Here is a 23,108-nt window from a genome sequence, read left to right as displayed (position 1 = left end):
TCTAATCCTCTGTTCTTTAGTCAGCAGTGATAAAGTTGTCCTGAGCCCAGCTGGGAGCTGTCTTCATCACTAGCCATAGCTTGCTTGGAAAAATGCCCTAATCACTGTCCAGGGGTCTTCCAGGAAAAGGCTACTCGTGGGTGGAGTCGACCACTCCCTCCCTCCTCCAGAAAGTTTGGTAGGGCCCTCCAGGTTTCTAGCAACCGCATTGCTGTTGTGGGTTTTTGTGGGTGGCCACAAGGCAGAATCCTGACCATGGGTGCCCTGCGGCTGCTCTCTGCAGGGCCTGCGGCCACATACCCTAAAAAGCTTGGGGAAAGGTGGAAAGGAGGAGGACCAGTTTATTGGAGGCGTTTCTGGACCACTCAGAGGAAGCCAAATGGCAGAGGGAGCCCCTGCTGGCCAACAGGTATAACTGCAGCCCCTTCCCCTTGGGGAGGAGGGGGCTGTTTCTGAGTGACCCAGACCTTGATTTAACGTCTTTGGAAGGCACTTGAATACTCATAGCCAAGATGAGACTGCTTCTGTTGAGCAGCAGACAGGTGGGGAATGTGTGCAGAAACGAGAAAAGAATAGACTGTGCCTTTCACACAGCCCAAAGCCGCATGCTCTGAGCTTGCAGGGCTGCAGGAGGCTGGTGGCTATTTCAGATCCCAGCTCAAGCCAGGCAGGAGACGATGCTCTCAGAGCCTGTCTGCTAGTCCAGAAGCTGGTATTGATGCTGCACGTGTGAGGGTTTGATTTTTGCAGGCATGAGTAGCCTTGGGCTTTCAGGGAAGAAATACTCGGTCAGAGGATCCATCTGAGGGTTCAGTCATCCTCTGACCGAGTATCTCTTCCCTGAAAGCTCCCCCAGAACACAAATCAAAGGCCATAATGGAGCCCTTTGGCATAAGCTCCAAGGAGACAGACCCAGTTTGGTGTCCCGGCTCTGTGACCTCTGGGCAAGTTCCCTTATCTCTCCACCCCTCAGCTTGCTCATTTGTAAAATGCAGCTAACTGGACCATCCTCAAAAGAGTACTGTGAGGATTTGGAGACTGTGTAGCTAGTGTGTCCAGCATATGTTAGATACACAGTTGCAATCCTGAGGTTTGTAGAGACCTATCTGCAGACCACTCAGGTGCAGAGGAAGCTCAGTGAGGTCGACCAGCACTCCAGACCACAGGCAGCCTCCTTATGCCAGAGCCTGACACAATCTGGGAGGGGCTGACACCACCACAGCCTGGGCTGAGGGCACCTCTTGTCTGTTTAAAAAGTTTGTGGGGCTTCCATGGTGGCACAGTGGTTGAGAGCCTGCCTGCCGATGCAGGGGACGCGGGTTCATGCCCCGGTTCGGGAAGATCCCACATGCCGCGGAGCAGCTGGGCCCGTGAGCCATGGCCGCTGAGCCTGCGCATCCGGAGCCTGTGCTCCGCAACGGGAGAGGCCGCGACAGTGAGAGGCCCGCGTACCACAAAAAAAAAAAAAAAAAAAAAAAAAAAAAGTTTGTGAAAGACTGCTGGAATGTAAAATGGTGCAGCCACTTTGAAAAACAGTTTGCAGTTTCTTAGAAAGATAAATATAGAAATATCATATGACCCAGCAGTTCCACTCCTAGGTATATACCCATGAGAAATTACATGTGTCTACATAAGAACGTGTACACTAACGTTCACTGCACAGTATTCATAATAGCCAAAAGGTAGAAATAACCCAAATATCCATCAACCAGTGAGTAGATAAATAAAATGTGGTATACTCATGCAGTAGAACATTATTCAGCCATAAAAAGGAATAAAGTACTGATATCTGCTACAACATAGATAATTCTTGAAAACGTGCTAAGTGAAATAAGCCAGATACAAAAGGACAAATACGATACGATTCTATTTATATGAAATATCCATAGAGACAGACAGTAGATTAGTGGGTGCTAGGGCTTGGGGATGGGGAGTGACTACTAATGGGTATGGGGCTTATTGGGGTGGTAATAAAAGTGTTTTAGAGTTAGTGGTGATGGTTGCACAGCTCTGTGAATATACTTGAAAACCACTGAATTTAGTGGTATGTGAATTAAATCACAATACCAATAAAAGTGTTACCAAAAAAAAAAAGACCAGCTGGAGGGTGTTCTGACTGTGGGCGAGAAAATGAGATGGGCAGTGCAGGGAGTGGCGCTCTTGTGAGCCTCACCTATAAATCAGATTCACCAGCTTCCCTCCCTCAGCTGTGCCTGGGTCTGCAGGGGCTACAGCAGCCACAGATTGTTTCTGAACACCGCGAGATTTCCAGGGCTTCTGAGTACGCTGGGGCCCCAAATGGGCAGCGGGATGCTCTCGTCCAAGCACTGGGCCTGCCTAACCTAGCAGGCACCACCCAGAAGAGTGCAAAGCTCTCGTAAGCATGCTTTACTTTGGTCTTAAGACTTACAAAGATCATGTTCTCCAAACCCAAAATCAGGACTGATAATTATGGTTCGTACTCACGGGAACAGTAGGTGATATCATTTTAAGTAGCGACTGTCTCCAAAAATCTGATCATAAGATTCCAGTTTTCTAGAACACACTCGCCCCCCTGTTTCCCTCTAAACAGACTGGTTTCCTAAGAACTTAGACTCTCTTGGAAGTCACAGGCCACAGTTTTTTCATACAACTCAGGTCTCCTGGTGAAAGGCTTTTAATCAGAACTGCACTTTTTCAGACTGTGAGCTGATCTAATGCATGGCACGGATGCACGAGGTGCCTGCGACCTTTTCCACAGCAGGGCACAGAGTCCAGACAGAAAACACCGTCCAGGCCTGTTTGCTCTGCTTCCATGAAGCCTGTTTGGAATCTTGACAGGATTCAGTTCAATGTGGCAGAAACACTAAGGGCTTCTCTCCCCCAACACACACACACACACACACACACACACACACACACACACACACACACACACTCACACGCACTCTCACCACCATGCCGGATAGCAACGGCAACAGATTTCACAGACTAGGCAGGGGGCAGTTGCATTCAGGAAGCACTGTTTGGTGTTATGGGAAATAGCTGTATCTGGAAGCTTCCACTGAGGGAGTGGCTAGACCCTGCTGGGACACCTTTATCTAATATGGGAGTAGGCCCAGGAGAAGTCAGGGCTTCTTTTGCAGCTGGGACACTCCTTCCAAAAGGTCCTGCAAGGTTTCCATGTGCCCACCACCCTGGACCAAAAGCCACCGCCATCTCTTACCTGGATTAGCCCAATAGCACCTCATTGGTCTCGCTGCTTCCACCCCTGCTCCCTGCCTTCCTGAAATCTATTCTCAAATCAGTACTCAGAGAGACATGCCTTCAAAACAAAAAATACGTTGCTTCCCAAACCCTCCAATGTCTCCTCATCACACTCAGAGTAAAAGCCAAAGTCTTTACAGCGGTTCACAAAGCCCTACACGATGAGCATACCCTCCTCCTCTGCCTCACCATTCACGCCCTGCAGGCCACATGTCCCCACCACCACCCCCAAATACACACCTACTTCCCCACACGCACCTGTGCGAAGGAATCTCTGCCGGTCCTCATGCTCATCACTCTGCGCCTCCAACTAATCCTCAACCTGGCCTTGCCTTTGCGGTCTCTGCCTGGGGGCTCTTCCCCGTGACCTGCATGGCTCTTTCCCCACTTCTGCTGCTTGACTCTCACCTTACCATGGGCCTCCCTTGACCACCTGTTTGAAGAGGCCATCCCCACCCTCCATAACGCTGACCCTGTTCATTGTCTCAATAGCATTTACCACCATTAAAATATCATATACGTGCATATAAGATATATATATGTATATACCTATGATATATGCATACATATGAGATATACATACATATTCTATATATAAACGTATATGTATAATCTGTTTATCTATCATTCCTGTGGAAATAAACAAAGACCAACCATATGGGAAAAGCAAAGGATATTTATTTTTCACTTACTATAGCAAGTGACTCAGCCACCATCGCTCCCATTTTGTCAGAGACTCAAAGGCAGTCAGAGGAGTGGGAGAGCTTTGTCATGGAACAAAGGGAAGGCTCAGGGGTGCTCTGATTGGAGGCTCTTGGCCTGGGGAAGCGGTAGGTGGGCTCACTGGAGGCGGTCCATCCTATGGTGTATATTTAGTTTTCTCTGGCTGGTCCTAAGTTAGAAGCGGGGATAAAAATTAGGGAAGCTGTCTGTTACTAATCAAGTCCTGGCCATTTGGGGCTGATTGTTACAGAAGTTATTGTTTAGCTTCCTGGATTGTTACTAGAAACAGCCATTCGGCTTCCTGCAAGTCTGTCTTAGGCAGGCTGGCTTCCCGGACTGTTTATTGTAGATAAGGGGGTTGGTTTCCTGGGCAGGTTGCTGTAGGTTGTAGGTCCAAGTCCTATTTTTATATATGGTCCAGCCATTGTCCGTTTGTATGTTCAGTCTCTGGTCCTTCACTAGGATGTAAACACTAAGAACATTGTTTTACTTACTGCTATCTCCCCAGAGCCTAGAACAGTGCCTGGGATGTAGTCGGAACTCAGTAATTTTTTATTGTTGATCATCATAATGGTCGTGTAGTTCTAGTTAGAAAAGTTGTGGCTCTGCTACATGACTTGGGTCGGAAACCAACTGCCAGCTTGCTTAATTCAATCCAGTTCTACAAATGTTTTTTGAGCACTTGCTACATCCCCAGGAGGCTCTGTATGGGCTGTGGTTATTCACCCCAGGTGACGTAGGACAAGCACTGGCTGAAAATTGATTGACAACCAGGATTCTGAATGCTTTAGCCTTTGCTCAACATTTCTCTCCTCCTCCACTTTGGACGCATAGCTAGCTTTAAGAACCCTTCAGCGTCCGGGTCTTCCCTCACACTTCTGGAGACCGCTGGGGCTCCATCTGCTTTTTCCCTCGCCCACTACCTATGAAACTCATTTACTTCTCATGCAGTGCCTGGTGAGTGGCTGTTGTCTTTTCAAAGAGCTGGTTGCCTTCTCAGTGGGATTATTCCTTAGAGCAGGAGCCCCATCTCACCCCCAATACAAGTAACACATAGTAGGGTCTCAGTGATCTGAGTCTCCCCCCGATTCTCCATCCCATCCTATGTCTGACCTTTTCCCCGGGCTCCAGATCAAAGGTCTCACTGGCCTCAGGATACTCCCATCCTCCACACAAGAAAGTCACACCTGCTCAGAGCTGCCATCCGGAGGTTATAAGCCATACGCTGGTCAGATAACCCAAGGCTGGGGCCCCTCCTTAGGCATCTCAACTATTTTCTTTCCTTCTTTTTTTTTTTTTTTGGCCACACTGTGCACTGTGGGATCTTAGTTCCCTGACCAGGGATCGAGCCTGTTCCCCCTACAGTGGAAGCGCAGAGCCTTAACCACTGGTCCGCCAGGGAAGACCCCTCAACTATTTTCTGATAAAGGCTCCCCATTAAGTTTTAAACAATATTTAAGTGGTTCTGAAATACCTTCTTCCAGAAAGGAAATTCCAGACTTGGGTTAATTTATCTTTCAGATAGAACACTCAGGGAACCAAGAAACAGAGGCCAGGATGGAAGTGGAAATAGAATCTTTGGGGATGAGTATCAGCAGGCCGCCGTCAGCTGCAGCATACAGAATGTAAGCTCCTCAAGGGCAGGGTCCTGGGGCTGCTGTGTTTACTAATGAGTCAGCACCTGGCACACAGTAGTCACTCCATAAGTATTTACTGAATGAATGGGAGGTATAAACACACTAAGTTTGAAATGAGAAATGCCATGTTTCAAGAGCCATCATTTTCTAGATTCACTCACTTGGTTGCTTTAATTTTCTCAGCCATTACAAAACACATTGCATAAAAAGGCAAACGATAGATCTACAGACGTGAGCAAGGGCTCTAAGGAGCGAAAGCATCATTGCCCAGTTTCTGCTCATGAGCCACACATGCTTCTAACACAGGCGGACAGCGATGCGGACCTGGCTTCCTGCTGAGCACAGGGGAAGCTCAAACTTAAGAATTCACCACGGGGTTCCACATCCCTCAACAGTGGACCCCTCCGTGGCCTGATCCCTGAACATCTTTGCTTTAATTTTTAATGACTCAGCATCAGGCAAGTCAACATTAGCTACAATAAATTCATACATGATTAAGGCCTTGGGAGAGAAATGTGAGAAAACTTTTACAAGGTCCCCATTCGTCCCTGGCTTGATTTTATTCAGATAATTTATTTTTGAAACCTGGTAAATGTTAGAAACCAAATGGCCTCAGCCTTGGACCTGCAATTTCTGATTTTCCCTGATTAAGTAGTCAAATATGCAAAAAGAAAAGGTGGTTTCGAAGCTTCCTGGTACCTCTCCTGACCCATGTCTTGGGTTCCTCGAGGTTCACATCTTGGGGCTTGGAAGATAATCAGCTCTTCCTGCCCATCACCAGGGAAAGAACTGACGCTTCAAACAGACCCCAGCCTCTGGGAAGTCCCTCCCTGTGCCTAACTTAAATCTCTTCTTCTGGCCAAGAAGCATGATCCCCTCCTGCCCTGTCATCACCAGAGAAGGGATAACAGCTGCTCACCACCCTCCTTTTAATCATCCTTAATGGGCTCATAAACAGTTATCAGGCACCCCCTTCAGCCTTCTCGGAGCCTCATTTTACTTGCATTGAGGCTGAGAGCTTCTGAGGAAGGTCTTTTACCCGGGGCTCCACAGACTTGCAGAGTCTTAAATGGGTAATCAGCCACTTCACCCACTTTAACCTCCACAAATGAGCAGCTCTGCCTTCTTTGCAAAATTTAAACCTATTCAAGGGAGTTCCCTGGCAACCAAGCCTTATTAATAAATCGTGCTTGCTCTAGGCCAGGACAGGGCATTTAAAAAATGTTTCTTTTTCTTGAGAAGTCACACGGACGCACGGGCACACAATAAACAGGCAGCTCCTCCCTCTGAAGTTCTGCATTTGCAGGATGGATCCTGCCTGCCCTCTACAGGCCATCCTGGGCCTGGAGAGTTCTCATCTGGTTCTCCAACTGGGAAACGGGGTGCTGCTCCAGTAGACTCTCATCTGGTCCTTTCTTCTGGTTACTGGACTAGGGGCCCAGCAGCTGGGGAGCAGGACATGGAGCAAAGGTGAGGATTGCTCGGCCTTCACCAGGCACGCGCTGAGAATTTTCATTTCCTGTTACATTGCAGAGAGACTTATTTTCAGGTCACTGCTTGTGGCCACAGGTGAAAGTCCCAGCTGTATGAATGGCTAGAGCTTCCCACTGTGTCTCTGCTCTGAGTGCTGTGGTTCCCCCCTCCACCAATCACAGAAGGTAGGGAAGGAGCCAGGCAGGTAGGTTGTAGGGCTGGTGTTGTTTTAGCTTTGAGAAAAACAGTGACTTTACTTCAAGAGGAATTTTCACCAGGATGGCTAAAATGAAAAGGACCGACAACACCAAGTGTTGACAAGGGAGTAAAGCAGTCAGAACTCTCCACCATTGGAAGCGTAAGCTGGAGGCACCAACTTCAGAATTCTCAGCAGATTCCAGCAATGGCTCTTGCAATCCCACTCCTAGGAGTAGGCTCAGAAGAAACACGTGTTTATGCTATGGAAAGACATGTACAAGGAAGTGCACAGTGCTATACCTTATAATAGTAAAAAGCTTGGAGCAGCTACCCAAGTGTGGAATGGATAAATGACATGTGGTAGATTCCCTCAGTGGGATAAGAGACAGTGAAGAAAGAGCCCTGCATGACTGGTTCACAGTGCAGCTGGGGGAATCTCACAGACATGGTGCTCAGCCAGAGGAGCCAGATACAAAAGAAATGGGGAGCTCTTTTTCCATTTATAGGAAATTTCAAAAAGGCAAAAGTAATCCGTGACCATAAAGACCCGAATATTGGTTGCATCGGGGAAGAGTCTACATAGTACTGAGCTGAATGCCTTCGATCTGTGCGCACTATTGCATTATCAGTTTTACCTTAATGAAAAAGAATTGCAGGTATCTAGTGTGTTTTCTTCTTCCCAGGTGAACAACTCATTAGTCATCCTTTTCTTTTCCACTGCTGTGCCTCTTTTGAAAAAGATGAGACGTGACTTACAAAGGTATACCGTGTTGAACTGTATTTATAAGTGAAGAAATCTGGGTGACGCGAAAATAAAGGCAGGAAAATAAGGTGAAACCAGGTGGGAGGGTAGTCCTCAGAATTTAGGCAGGAGGTCTCGTGCACTTCCTAGGGGCAAATGGAACAGAGCTTCCTAGAGGTCAATGTGAAGAAGAAACACAAGTCCACACCCACCAGTTAGCAGTCCAGTGGATCAGAGGTACTGAGGCCAGGGCAAAATCTCTCCTGGGCTGTCTCAGAAAAAGGCAACTCTGAGATCAAACCCCTTCATGTTAAAGTCTGTCAAACATTCCACCTGGGACCCTGGATCCTCCACATTTTCAGCCCTCCACCCCCACCCTGCCCTCGAGGAATGTAGGGTGAAGCAGCGTCCCAGACAGTCACGCTCCCTCCCTGTGCTGTGCTGTGGGCCAGGCAGCCAGACACCGTTCACTTTTCTGGGTGTGGTTTGGGGGACCCCCCACCTGTAAGGGCTGAGTTTCTGTTCTTTGGGGTGCTTGGCTTGCCGTCCTGTTTTCTGGACCACGGGCCTGTATCCTTGGCCTGTGCTTTGTTGCTCAGCCCATCTCCTTCCTTGTGGGTGCTCCTTGGTGGCCCGGTCCCTTCCCCAGTGACAGGTCTTCTTGGAGCAGCTCCCTGAGGTCTGGACTCCTTCCATTTTGGCATTTGGGTTAAGGGATCTTTCCACTTTCTGGCTCCAGTTTTTGTGTTGAATTCATATATTGCCCCAGTAACTAGGGAAAAAAATCACACCACCAGTGTATAAACAAAGGAATCCAAATGCTTCTCTGCTCTCCCCCATCTCCACCCTGCTCTCTTCTCACCCCCAGGGAAAGATGAAGCAGCTAGAAAGATTGAAAGCAGGCTTGTGAAGAACACAAACAATCTTCACCTGCCTGCCCTTTCCACGAGCTGAGCTGGGTGGCTCTGACCACACAGGTAGCAAATCTCACGCTTCCCTGGAAAGCAAGGTTTAGGAGAGTCTCAAGGTCACCTCAGTGGCAAGATGAGAGGCCACAGAAGTCTTGAACTCAACGTGAGCTTCAGATAAGTTAGGCTCAGTTTCTCATGGGGTGACCCATGACGTTCTGATTTGTCGGTTTAAAAAGATCCCCTGAATCCCTGATAGAAACAGGAGTTCACCAAGGAAGGAGGAAAAGGCTTTGATTTTTATCTGTGTTACGTTAGCAGAGATGTGCAGACACAGACACAAACCTGGCCCCCGTTGAGACGATGCGAGGGAGCCATTTTTATTGTGTCGGAGCCTGCAGACGCTAATTGATGTTTGTTCACATCAGTCCAGTTGGCTCATCGCTTCCTTTCTCCTTCTCGCAAACACACAGACGCAGAACAGCCTCGGTCCTCCCTGGCTTTTGCCCCAGAAGGTCTAGTTTCCGGCGCGCCCCTGCTCCTGCTGTTTCCCTGCAGCATGAGTGGCCTCTCAGGCAGAGGATCCCACCAGCACTTATGCTAATGTGGGCACATTATGGTAACAAGTACCTAATAATAGAGGGAAATTTAATTCCAGCAGCCGCGGCAGCCTGTCCTGGAGAGGAGCCATCCTCCCTCTGAGGAGGACCAAGCAGAGCCGTTCGCATGTGAGGGTGGCAGGGAGCCAGCGCACTTGCCTCCCGAATTTGGTTTCCTTCCCTTTATTCACGTCTATAATTGAGCCTTTGTAAGTGAAGGGATGTGTGTAAAGGAGCTAAATTTGGAGCTGATTTCTTGGGGGTGATGAGAGCTCTGGAGGCCAGCTTTACCTTATGTTCATCTTGCTGTCCAAGAAGGAATTCTTGGCCCTGATCGAGGAAAAAAAGAAGCCAAGCTTGCCATTTCTCCATATCTCTCGTTACCAATAGGATGGTGTTTAGAAGCATTCAGAAAGGATGAGGCAGGTGGGGGGAGGTTGAGTCCCAGTGAGCAGAAGACACAGTGGGTGACTGAATTCACCAATTCCCTGAACTGGCCTGTGATTCAGGGAGGGAGGCTGGACAGAGGCGTGGTCCTTGAGTGGGACCCCTTAGGTGGAAACCTGCTGAGGCCTCACACGTGATCATGTGCTTGAGCGTCTACAGGCCGGCTCTGTTTTGAGCTGATCTCACGTGGCGGTGCTGCCTGGGAGGATCAGCACTGTGTAGGCCCGACAACCAAACACATTGACAGACTGCGTGAAGAGCAAGACGTGGGATATGGTCCTCCATGACGCCACCAGCCTGGCATATGGTCAGTGCCCTTATGGGCGACACTGCCACTTAATTACCTGGGTCTGCGGCTTCTCCATCAAAGTCAGTGTTCATCTGGATTGCTTCCTAAGGAAAAGAAAGAGACGGCTTCAAGCACAGCCCTACACTCCTCCCCCCAGGAGAGGCTGTTCTTCCTTACAGCCCGGGTTCCTTACCCAGGGCCTCCCTGACATTTATTTATTCAATAGGCACTGTGCTAGACGCTCGGGACACATCGGTGAACAAGGCAGGGCTGGTTACCGCCCGCCCATAGCTTGCCATCAAGCAGGAGCCATTGACAAAGAGGCACTGCAATTTACTGTGATAAAGACTATGCTGGGGGAATATAGGATGCTGTGGGGGCGTGGGGGAACAGGGGTGGGAAGAGGACATTTAATCCAGACTTGGGGGGTAGGAAAGCATCCTGAGTAAACGCTATCTCAGCTGCACAGAAGGAAGAGCAGAAATGCCATGCAGCACCGGCCAAGATCGACATCACCTACGCGGGGTCTGCCAGGCAGATGTTACGTGCAGGGCAGGCACAAATGAGTCAGCCTAGGCCAATGCAGCACTGCGTCTCGGCCTGGCATGCCTCACTTAAGCCTGGTGTTCCGCACCTTATTCTTTCTTCTGACCTGTACTCTGTGCCGCCCTCCAGGACCTGCCCTCTGCCCCGTGGAAACACCCCCTTCCCTCACACGGTGCCCTCCAATGGTGCTGTTCTTCAGCACACTCACGAGGACGCTGTTTGGAGTTTAATGGGCCTTTGACCCCCGTTTTCATCACATAAGCCGTTACCTACTCACTTGCCCACAGCTCCCCTCTGTGAAAACAGAAGGAATGGAGATTGTACAGCTTTCCTCCATTTGATCAACTCAGAAGCTGCACTTTTTACGGCCAAGGGGATTGATTTATTTAATCAACGAATTTAACTATACATACGTCTAAGTCTCTGAGTGGCATCATCAAGGGTACTTGCCTTAGGCAATAATAAGACCCAGGAGACAGGAGATCACCCCTTCCTCCTGTTTGCAGACCAGTGCTTATAAGCACTTAGGGGACTGGCCTGAAGCGATACTTCCTCCACGTCCTGCCTGTCATTTCCCAAATTCATGGATCTTGGATCATAACAAAGTCCTATTATTAGGGATTAGGGGAGACCTGGGAGGGGGTCACCTTCAAGTTCCGTCACTTCCAGAGGGTGGATCAGGTTCCGTGAAAGAAAAATCAGGAGGTCACGTGAGGAGGTAACTCCCCGGCTGTCCTGTGACACTTTGCATTTACATGACTCTTCATAATTTTCCCAGTATTTCCCCACCTGTTATCTCAGGGCAGCTGTTCTCACTCCCATTCCACAGGTGAGGAATCTAAAGCTTGAAGAGGCTGAGGGAGTCCCTGAGGTCAAGGTCATATGGCCGAGAGGGGAGAGCCAGCCTCAGCCTCCCACCGTGCTCTTTTTCTATCACTTTTCCCTCAAGGTGTGGAAAAGCAAAGCAAAAGTAAATCCCATTGAAGGCTGAAGCACCAGTTCTGGTCTTTAAGCTCCTCTCCCCTAACTCACTCTCCTGGAGAACTAGTGTAGATAATAAACACCACTATTCAATATTTATGAAATCCAGTTCTTCTGCAAATATAGCAGCAGACAGGTTCAGTGGAGGGAACAAATTCTATCAGGAGCTCGTCACGCAGCAGTCTGCTCCAGTGGCCAGATACAAGCATCTCCCTGAATGATAAACAGCCCCCGTGGGACTGTGGCGAGCCGGCCGGGTGGGGGGGGAGACCAGAGCCCCTCCCCAACCCGGCGCCCCGGGGCCAGCCAGCCTCACCACCGCCGCCTCTCTCTTTGTGTTCTTCATTTCTGCAGGGAAGAGGACAGACAGAAGTTAAGCTTCTTGGACACTAAATTGACCTTAAAATTTTACCCCTACAAAGAGATCTCTCTTAAGCAGGATTTGAGCTTAGTATTGCAGGCATAGCAAAGAATTTTCTGTCTCTAGACATGTTTGTTGACTTCCTTCCACCTTCTCAGAAACACACACACGCTCTCATAGTACACCATTAAAAATTGTTAATTCTTTTTCCAGCTTATTGTCATTACTGGAAACTAGGTTTTAAATGGCTTTACAGGTAAAAAAGAAAGAGGGGGTTGCTACCTTTGTTTCTCATCTGAGGAGTCTTTGCATGCATTCCTTATGCCCTTTTTACAAAGTAACTAGGATGGGAGATAGTTTGTGAAAAATCTCATTTATTAAAATTATCTCATCGATATGATCAATAACCACTGCAGTTAAATTTCTAACCCTGCTGCGGAGATATCCCTTGTGCATGTCAGATGCACACACCTATGGCTGGAGTGATTAGAGCCATCATTTTTCTAAAACACTCTTTCCAGTTCTTTGTCCTGTCTCTCCCCATAGCTTGGAGTCTCCCTGAGGCCACAGCGTTGGAGACAGTGGTGACGTCTCCTCAGTTGGGCCTTGCTCATTTCACCAACACCCTGAAATCACTCAGCTCTCCCAGCCCATCTGACTGCACCCAGCCCCCATTTCTAACTACCCTAACCTAAGTAGCATGTGAGAATGATCAAATCCATCACAATCTGAGAATAAAGTATCATTTGTTCTTTAAAAAGAGGCATCTGTCTAATACAGGGCACTAGCTGTCCTCAGGAGGGGTCACCCCCTCTGTGTGTAGCAGCAAGTAGATTCTGTGTTTAACTCACGGAGAATTCTCCATTCCTGACCCGCTTGGTGGGGAGCAGACCTTTAGGTGCTGATGTCGAGCTGATTGGAGGTGACTCAGTAAGGAACAGGCAGGACCGAATGAGACCCAAGCGGGCCAACGGCCCCATGCACCCTGCCCTGCCCTCCCCTTCCTCCAGCTACGTCCGACCTCTGTTTCATTCCATCCACAGATGATGTGGCGGAAAACCCACCAACACAGGACTGTGCCCTGATTCTCCACCGAGTTGGAACCTTTTTATGTAGTACAACAGAGCAAGCGAAAAACAATAATAGCAACAAACGAAGGTAATCGGCACTGTACATACCTACTTTCTTCACCCTGTATCGGGGGAGAAGGGATGGACAAGAATTAACCTGAGAGCACTCTGCACTGGTACACACGTGACAACATGGGGGCCTTTGGGCAACTGTGTTCCCCAGGATTCAGGGGTCGACTGAAAAAGGGACCAGGGCAGGGGACTAACATGCAGAATGGGCTCCCAGCCCTGCTCCGTCACTGCTGGGTTGGGACTAGGGAGGCTTGGGAGTTTGATAATTTTGAAAACTATTGCTTTAGAGAACTTCAGGGAACCTATTTTCTCTGACAACACTGAGTGAGGGCATGACGACCCCATCAGACTGCCCAGCGATTCTTCCTGCCTGGTTTTCCTCCCCAGTAGCCATCTGAGCAGAAGATCTGGCTCACAGTGGGAAGGTTCCATGACTAGCAGTTAAACCCTGGCCTCCTGTAATGTGAAGAGCTGGACACCTGGACTCTTAAGACCCTTCCCATGATAACCTTGAATTCTGTTATTCTGTGACTCTAATTTTATTCTCTGCTATGGGACAAATATTGGTTGCCATATGGTACAACAAATTGCCAGAGAGGCCAGGTCTGAGTCTGAATTACTAGCTAGTTTTTTAAAAGTCAGCCATGTTGAAAACAATACTTAGAAGGTAACTGAAACCACCAGGTTCAAGGCGCACATTTAACCATAAATTGCCTGTGGGTTGCAGTGTCTATTGGATTACTTCCTTTAAGAACTTCTGCCCAAATCCCATTACAGAGCATCTCCATCCTTACAAGCTTAAGCATCACTCTTTTGGAGCGGGTTTTTTTTTCTCAAATCGATTTGTGAGTAGAGTCCAAATAAAAAGGCCTTTTTTAATTTCAGCAGATGCTCAAGGATTTCTTACCTTGAAGTCAAGGTTGCCAATAGCAACGAATGTCCCCAATAAATATGGCAAAATGCAATGCACATCTTTATGCTAATACTTATACTTTTATACAGCCTTTCATCCATAGATTTTAAATTATTTGACAGTAGTAGTTAATCTTCAAAATACCTTTAAAAGGTACATGAGTCTTATCACCCCTTCTTTTTGCCAGTGAGAAATTCCAAAATTCAAGTTCCAATACCTCAAGATACTTGGGTGTACAGAGCTAAACTTAGAATCTAGAAGCCTAAGCTCACTGGGACTCAGCCATGAAAAATCATGCAACAAGATTAAAAAAAATAGTGTATTAAGCATTTACTCTACATCAGGAACAGTACTAAGTGGTTCCTTTGCATTTGCTCATTTAATTGTTTGGTTTTCAAATAAAGAAATTGAGATTCACAGAGGTTGTCACTTGCCCAAAGCCATATACCCAGAAAATGGCAGACCCAAGATTTGAACCTCTACCTTATCTGACTCCAAAGCCCAGGCTCAGAACCATCACGTTCTCACTGTAAGAGCTACTAAGACTCAAGAAACTGGCTCTGGGGAAGCTTGTAACAATTTGATGCTTTCTCCACTTTACTCTAGTACCTCCCTTTAGCCAGTAAAAGACACTCTGCAGAGTGTCACCAAAAGAGGCATATAAGTGAGCAGGTGAGCATCCCAGGGAGAGGAAGCAGGCCTGCGTTTACAGCCCTTGAGAGGGCCCCACGCAAAAGAACAATAATTATTTAGTCACACCAAAGCCCAGTTCAGTCACTGGAGCCAAAAGCTTAATTCCCTTATTACTTTTTTGTGCTCCCTCTAATTCCATCCCATCCTTTAAATATTCCACAAATAACAGCATGGCATATTCTACTACTACTCACAACCAGCCTTGTTTCTGGAGCTTTTATCCACGACAAGGTCACCAAGAGGCTGAAGCCCCGATTTCCTTGAGAACTCATCAAGGACAAGGCAGGTGCCAGGGAAAAAGCAAAGGAACAGTTTCCTGGCCAGGCAGGTGATGAAGGGGGTTCACCCGGACAAGGGGAGCTGGGATGTCTCCCCCGTAGCTCTGTTTCCTTTCTTCATTCCAGGCACCCTCTCTACCCTGCGGAGAAATCCTAACCGTCTCCCTTTCCTTCTCCTGACATCACCAGAAGCAGTATCCTCCGAAAGGAAATGGGGGAAGGGCCCAGCCCACTGGCAACTTACAGAGGTTTCTTGTGCTTCCCAGTCTTGCAGGGACAGTGTCTGTGGATGGCTTTGGCCAACAGGACGATCAGGGACACCAGGAGACCCAGAAGCAACATGGAGCCCAAAGTGATGACAAAAGGCACATACCAGGCTGATGGAGAATACACGTTCTTCCTCAGGATCCAGTAGGTGATCCTGGGCTTGAATGACAGAAGTGGGAGGATGAGTGGAGGCTGGTAGGCTTTGACATCAGAACCCTCTCACGTTGGGTGGTTGAATGTTCATTCTGCTTTTTGTTCTTGCTCTAAACATCGGACATCCGTGTGCTCGTCGTTCTCACTCTTCAACCCATCACCTTATTTACAGTCTTGCCAGACATCCGTTAGACCAAAACCCAGAAAACGTAGGGAACTGGAGAGCAACTCTAGGCCTAATTTCATTCTCTTTCTTCTCCTTCCCCAAAGCTAAAAATTCCATTGGCTTTTTTTTCCTGCCAAATCATGGCATAAGCTAGGGACTAATATAGCTATTGTCTCTCACTGGGAAGGCATGAGCCATGAAAGTTAGGGTTTTTTGTTTCTTTTTTTTTTTTTTAACACTTTGTAAGCTTCTCAGTGTTCACTCACTACCAGCTGTGCTGCCAGCTGAGCAGGCTGTTATCACAGTGAGACCTCAAGTTCAGCATTTGCTTCCCAGAGAGGGAGACTGATAACGAACAAGTTATGGAGATTTCTAGGTTGGAGATGTCAGAGCTGGGCTGTGTTGTAAGTTGCAGAAAGGTGGCAGTTCCTTACTTGGGGCACCTACTGGCTCCTACCACAACTGAAAGCCCTTCAGGTCACCTAATGCCTCCATTCATTGGGGGTAATATTGACTCCAGCCCACAGGAAAGGAATATTAAGCAGCTCTTGGTAAGACTCTGAGAAGCAGAATTTGACCACCTGTCACAGGTGGCTTTCTGAGGTTCTGGTTCCTTTTCCTCTGGCGTACTCCAAGTATGGGGCTGCCGACCAAGGGCGCCACTTTTACGAGGATCAGGAGGAAAGGGGAAAAAAGGGTCTGCACGAGTATAAGCCAGGTCATCCAAGAAGCCAGGGGCGATAATCCTCTTGTCAGATCCCAAGACGCTCCCTTCCTTCATCGCACTGATTCCATTGTGGCACCTGCTTATTTTCTTCCTACTGTTTACGACAATCTGTAGGTAGTTTATTAATTTGCACACCTGTTTGTAATCCATCTCCCCCTCTAGATCAGAGGCTCAAAAACTTTAGTGCAATCAGAATGGCCTGGAAGGCTTATTAAAAACACAGATTGTTGGGTCCCACCCCACAGTTTCTAATCCAGTAGGTCTGGGGATTTGGTGAGGACTCCAGGTTTCAACATCCTTCCCTGGAAGTCGTAGTGATGATCATGGCTGGATGAGGTATAACTTTAGTGTTCCGGGGTGGGCTCAAGAATTTGCTTTTCTAACAAGTTTCCAGGTGCTGCTGCTGCTGCTTCTGCTGCTCTGGGGACCACACTTGAGAACCACTAACCTATACTATAAGCTCCATGAGAGAGCAGAGATCATTTCTGGCTTATTCACCAAAGTGCTCGGCATATTATAGGTATGAAATCAATATCTGCAGCTTGAATAAGTGGATTTTTTTTTTTTTTGGAGTGGAGGTGGGGAGTAGGGTACAGATTGACAAATGGTGACTCTTCAAAAGAAGTAGAGAAGAGCATCTGGCAGCTAGCTACTCTCACAGACACGGACTTGTATTGGCTCTTAAGAGCAAGCAGAGAAGGGCTTGTGAAGGCGGCAACATGTCCATACCCTGGATGGGCAATGCCTGATCTATCACAAGTCTGTGCATATGTGTACCTCTTTCTTTACCAGACTAGGAAAAGTCAGTGGTTCTAAAAGCCCAAGGTCTCACCCCGATTTTTTCTACCACCCAGTGAGTATTCCAATCCAGCCCACGGTTGGCGTTTCTGGCAACATCCTAACACCTCAACTCTTTTCAGTCCACCCCACATTTCTCCTAGGTCAAGGGGCTCCATCAACATCAATTACAAGGGATGTAACTGGGAAGTCCATCTCCCAAAACCCTTACCCTGGGGGTTGTGGTGACAATCGTGGTTGGGTGAGGAACGACACTAATACTCAGTGTCACTGTGCCTGTTTCAACAAGCGCTCCGGCTCTCTTCCTGTCGGACAGCAAGTTGTCATCAGTTATGTAGACAAGTAGTTTGTAGTTCCAGATCTTATCAAGCCCACGAGCATAGTCAAAGCGAGTCGCGAGGATCAGGCTTGTAACATTGGACCCGGCGTTGGGAGAGAAGGTGAAATGACTGTTGATGTTGCCTAAATGAGATTGGATGCACGGATTTTGGGAAAAGGAAGAAAAGAGCGTGAGAAATAAGGGTTAGAAGAAAACTGCATCCAGTCTTTTTCTTAAACGTCCCACCTCAGGTGCAGACGACTTCTGATGTACCAGGGCTGGGGCAGTGATAGGATATGGGCCGTAACAGCACCAGAGATTTCATGAGTACAGAGAGACTCCTGCTCACAACCAGTGTGGCTGCAGTGAAAATGAGAGTAGAAAAGGGCACCAGCACAGGTGTCCAGGGAGAATGGCCGCCACCGCGCTGAGCATCAGGCAGAGCGCTGGCAATCCTGGTGCGGCCAGTGCTCATCAGCAGCATTAACTCGGTAACAATGTGTAACTCACGCTCAGACCAATCAGTGGGCGGCAAGAGGGAAGAGGGGGCCACGTCCCTAGCCATGGGCCAAGTTCATTGCACGCCTTTCATGAAACCGGGCTGGTCACACCCGTGACAGATGTCCCTGGAGTCCCCCAAAGGAAGGTGCGTCCTAGGCTGGCAGGGACAGTAGTCCCCATCCCCACCTCCCCAGCGGCTCGTTTGGGGCCGCAGGCTCACAGCTTAGGGAGCCTGGAGCAGAGAGGCTGCCCGCCCAAGCAGCTCTTGCTCATTCCTCCGGGGGCTGCAGACTCACCCCCAACTAAAAACCAGTAAATGGACCAGGGGATGATGCAATTTTACCCCCGAGCAATGAAGTGCCCCATAAAGGCCTGAGGGTTCTCAGTATGGATTATTTCCATCTCCGGCCACTGCAGTCTCGAGGTGGGCTCTGCCCCTGGGTTTTGTGACACAGCCTGCTCGAGAGGCTTCCTGCTGCTCCAGTTCCGCCTCTGCCAGGGCTCAGCAGGCGGCGGAGCTGGATTTTCACTCTTTCACGTGAAACTGCTCTGCTTGTTTGGGTTGAAATCTCTGGCCCCGGCACTTCATTAGATGAACTATTTTGGTCTCATTTCCATTGAGGGGTGCTCTTTTCTTTCCCTCCCACAATGGTATATTTTTAAAGAGAGAAAATGAATGGAGCAGAAGAGAATTCCTGAGGACACGTTTCAAAATGCATTTAATCTATTTCATCTATTATTATCCAGAGAGAGGACTGGGATTCCCCTGCCCCCCCTACAAGCTTTCAGGAAAAGAGGTGGGGGAGGAGTTGGGCTGAAAAAAATTTTTTAAGCTACGCTAATCTGATTCATGCATCCTACGACAGGCTGGGAATTGGGGGTGGGGGGGGCGGGTCACCATCAATGGGATTCACTGTTCCTTGGGCCTTTGGGCAGCCAGGTATGGGAGTCTGGGAAGAGTTAGGGGAGAAGGGGAAGCCAAGGTGGGGGGACTGGGAATTCCAGAACCATTTGACTCCTCATCCCTGGTTTCCTCATTCAAAACTCCCCACCCCCTACACACTGTGCCAGATCAGTGTGTGAGCTCAGACCCCCACCCCTTCTCCCTAAACAGCTGCTACAGCCCCCAACACGAGGGGCCCTCAGCAAGGGTCCAGGACCACTGACATCAATACCATACCTGCGCCAATGGAGTAACGAAAAGACCTGGGGCTGGAATCAAGGTCAGTACACGTGAGCTTGAAATTGTAAATATTTGTGCCAACTTTCAGATCCACTGGGATGGCCAGGAAGTACGAGTTTGGGGTACAGATTGGTTTTTCATCATTTTCGTCAATGATGTTCACAGTAACCTAGAGCAGCAGGAAAGTGGCCTTACTGAGTAGTTAGCATTGAGCCCTTACTGTGTGCCAGGCACTGGGCTGTGTGCTTTTTGTGAATTAGTGAGGTTTAACCTCATCCGAGATAGCTAATATGTTTATTCCCATTTTACAGATGGGGAAGCTGAGACTTAGGGAGATTAGGTAATTGACCTAAGGCCATTCAGTTGGTGAGTGGCAGAGCTGGAATTTGAACTTAGGTCTGTCTTACTCCAAGTCCTATGTTATTAACTTCTCTACTGTGTGTTGTGTGTGTACATGCACATGTGCATAATATACACAATAATACATTTCCACACACCCCCACACACATGCAGCTAGACACATGTGCTCATCCCCAGATGATGCTGAGTTGTTTTTCCAGTAACAATGATGGATTTATCGTTATGATGATGACCCTCCTGTGCTTCCTTGCTTGCTGCCCCTGTGAGTTGGAAGTTCTGTCTTTGACTTTGGAAAATCGAACAATGGCTCTCAACCATGGCTCCACTTTGTCTGACCCTCTCCAGACCAAATGAATTGGACTCCCTGGAGGGTGGGGCCCAGGCCTGATTTTTTTTTTTCTTCCTTGATTGATTGATTGACTGATTGATTGGCTGCCTTGGATCTTCGTTGCTGTGCACTGGCTTTCTCTAGTTGCGGCGAGCAGGGCTTACTATTTGTTGCAGTGCACGGGCTTCTCACTGCGGTGTGGTGGCTTCTCTTGTTGCAGAGCACAGGCACTAGGCGCGCAGGCTTCAGTAGTTGTGGCTCGCGGGCTCTAAGCTCAGGCTCAGGAGCTGTGGTGCACGGGCTTAGTTGCTCCGTGGCATGTGGGATCTTCCCGGACCAGGGCTCGAACCCGTGTCCTCTGCATTGGCAGGCAGATTCTTAACCACTGTGCCACCAGGGAAGTCCCCAGGCACGATTTTTATGTTCCCCAGCCGATTCTAATACTCAACCAGGGTTGAGAGCCATTGGGATAGAAGGAGGCGACCTGGCTTAGCCAGGGTCTTGTGTGTAACCCGGGATCTCAGCACTGCACTGAGCCGGTGGCGCTGGCCTGCCACAAGCAGGGGCCAGCCTGTTCTCTTTCATCACTGTCTTTTATGCCTGGTGAATTGGAATATGGACTGGGATGCCTGCCAGCACGGAATCACAGAATGTCAGCCCTGAAAGGGACTTATGTGATCATCACCCTTTTTAAAAGCTTATGAATTTCTGAGTCGTATTCATTCTACCTCTGAAATTTGGGGATTTCAGCTATTTCTGAGCCCAGGAATAAATTGAAATGTTCTCTCTAGTTAGCTCCCAAAGTGGACTCCATTCATTCCTCTCAAAAACCCCGGCTAACAAACACGACAATTACCTTCAACTTAGCACATCTTTTTCTCAGCTAGCAACGCCAAGCCTTACACATCATTGAAAACATCGTCCCACTAATTCAAAGCAAGTCATCAGAGGAACTGGACTATTCAGGCATTGGGTTATGAGGTGACTCTCCATGTGTGAGAGAGAAATCAGGGTACAAAGATAAGCATTGCTCGGACCCCCTTGGCAAATTGGGATCAAAGTTGAGAAATGAACTCTGCCTCCTGACCCTGGACCAGTCATTCTATCACACAGGGCTGCCTGCCGCTAGCTGAGTTCATTTTGCCTTATGCTTTTTCACTTTACTGATGGGAAAGACCAAGAAATAGTTCCCTCTTTGTGACCATCATATTACCCTCAAATATTCCTCAGCACTGGCAGCACAGACCTGTCAAAGCCTGGCTCCTCAAAGCACGGCCATGGACCAGCTGCCTCGGCACCACTTGGAAGCATGTTAAAAATGCAGGTTCTGGGCTTCTCCGGTGGCGCAGTGGTTGGGAGTCCGCCTGCCGAGGCAGGGGACACGGGTTCGTGCCCCGGTCTGGGAAGATCCCACATGCCGCGGAGCGGCTGGGCCCGTGAGCCATGGCCGCTGAGCCTGCGCGTCCGGAGCCTGTGCTCCGCAACGGGAGAGGCCACAACAGTGAGAGGCCCGCGTACCGCAAAAAAAAATTAAAAAATTAAAAAATTAAAAATTAAAAAAAATGCAGGTTCTCAGGCCCTACTCAGACCCACTGACTCAGAAATGCATTTAACCAGATTCTCAACATCAGAGGTTACAAAGCAGCATAGCGCTGTGTCAAGCCAGATCATTTTAAGACCTATCCCATCTGGTGTGATGGGGCTCAGGGTAGGAACAGGGTAAAACTACTTGGGGGCAATGCACAGCTACCGCCCACCTCAACAGCAAGGGGGGATTTAAGGGCAACAGGAGGAAGCTTGTCCCCCAGGGTGGCCATCCATCTCAGCGCTTCTCCCAGTCACCCATAGACGTGGGTTTACAGATGTCAACCTTTACTTCCTGGCACAGCTATGTGTGTCCGATTGTGCTGTCTGGGACGCCACTAGCCATTTCTTGTCATGTCTGCAGGAGGAGCCCTATTAAGATTCCTTATTGCTACGGCCACACCTGGAGGGTGCCAGGGAGACCCGAAGTCAACCACTTGGGCTGGTGTGAATGCACCAAATAGCCCCACTCACAGTGACTGAGCTGCTGTCCTCGCCGTTGGTGGCCTGGATTCTGAGAATATAGATGGGGGTTGTCTCGTAGTCCGCTTTAGTCACCAGCTGGAGTTCTCCCGTTTGGGAATTAATCCAAAATATGTTTGGGTAGTGCTGGCTGGCCCCTCCGGTGGAGATGGAGTACACGATGCCTCTCTGGGGGAAGTCTTTATCTGTTGCTTGTGTCTGTCCAACCCGGGTTCTAGCTGGAAGAATAAAGTACCTGCGATTACTGCTGAGAATAATATCTGAGATTAGTCCTTCTTTGGGGGTGAGAGGAGAAATTAGGAGCAGACACTCTCAGTGCCATGGGCAGAAAGACTTTTGGGGGCCTCTTTGCTGTTCAAACTCTGTATGTTTTACATCTTTTAAATTCAAATTACACTAATGACGCCCACTAGGAAACTGGCCGTATGATTCAAGCAGTACTGCTAAGTCTAAAAGACAATTCATACCCTCATATAGACTCCAAGCACACCAATTATAATATGATCCTAATGCTGCAAAGAACCTTCACATATACATCTTTTTGCAGCAGTGTTGTCTTTTTTATTTTTCAAATTTTCTATAATGAGCATGGGTTGCTCTTATAAAACAAGATGAAAAACATAATTTTTAAGGGTTTAGCAACAGGATGATTGGAATATTTTTGATTTTTAAATCCCGTTCCATTTTGCTTATTTTGCAAGTCTGGTTGGTGGGCTGGTGGACTTCTGGCTTGCTTGTTTTATAGAAGTTCTTCCTCGTAAATTATACTCCTCAAGGGCGGCATCTTCTCTTATTCAACTATATAGAACAGCACTACGTGCTTGACCCAGAGTAGGTGGTTAATAATTGTAGCAAGATCTGTGAATTCATAAAAAGCCTATTCCTGTTGCACTTATTATTCACTGGATAAGGCATAAGGAATCGACAGCGTTTTCTTCAGACCCTCTTTTTGTATTTTGTTTAAAATGTAATGTCAGGAAATGGAGCTCATCATAGAGAGAACGAAATGAAGAGGAGATCATTTTAGAGGGAGATTTTGGGGTTTGTTTTGTTTGGTTTTTAG

The 23,108-nt window shown here is 48.2% G+C and overlaps 1 protein-coding gene across 1 annotated transcript in view; it reads right to left on the bottom strand.

The window, feature by feature from the left end:
• Positions 1-5,663: 5,663 nt before the first annotated feature.
• Positions 5,664-23,108, bottom strand: part of CDHR3 (cadherin related family member 3) — a 76,720-nt gene continuing 59,275 nt past the window's right edge. The window contains exons 12-20 of the mRNA XM_082632474.1: positions 22,037-22,263; positions 19,288-19,459; positions 17,499-17,749; positions 15,421-15,602; positions 13,329-13,342; positions 12,106-12,137; positions 10,318-10,366; positions 8,522-8,791; positions 5,664-8,165 (exon numbers count right to left, since the gene is read on the bottom strand). Coding sequence (XP_082488600.1) covers positions 8,134-8,165; positions 8,522-8,791; positions 10,318-10,366; positions 12,106-12,137; positions 13,329-13,342; positions 15,421-15,602; positions 17,499-17,749; positions 19,288-19,459; positions 22,037-22,263 — 1,229 coding nt within the window. The 3' untranslated portion in view covers positions 5,664-8,133. The remainder of the gene's footprint in view (positions 8,166-8,521; positions 8,792-10,317; positions 10,367-12,105; positions 12,138-13,328; positions 13,343-15,420; positions 15,603-17,498; positions 17,750-19,287; positions 19,460-22,036; positions 22,264-23,108) is intronic.

The sequence above is a fragment of the Mesoplodon mirus genome (genome assembly GCF_964341445.2).
Source record: "Mesoplodon mirus genome assembly, chromosome: 9".
NCBI lineage: Eukaryota > Metazoa > Chordata > Mammalia > Artiodactyla > Ziphiidae > Mesoplodon > Mesoplodon mirus.
This window is presented reverse-complemented; position numbering and strand designations above follow the sequence as displayed.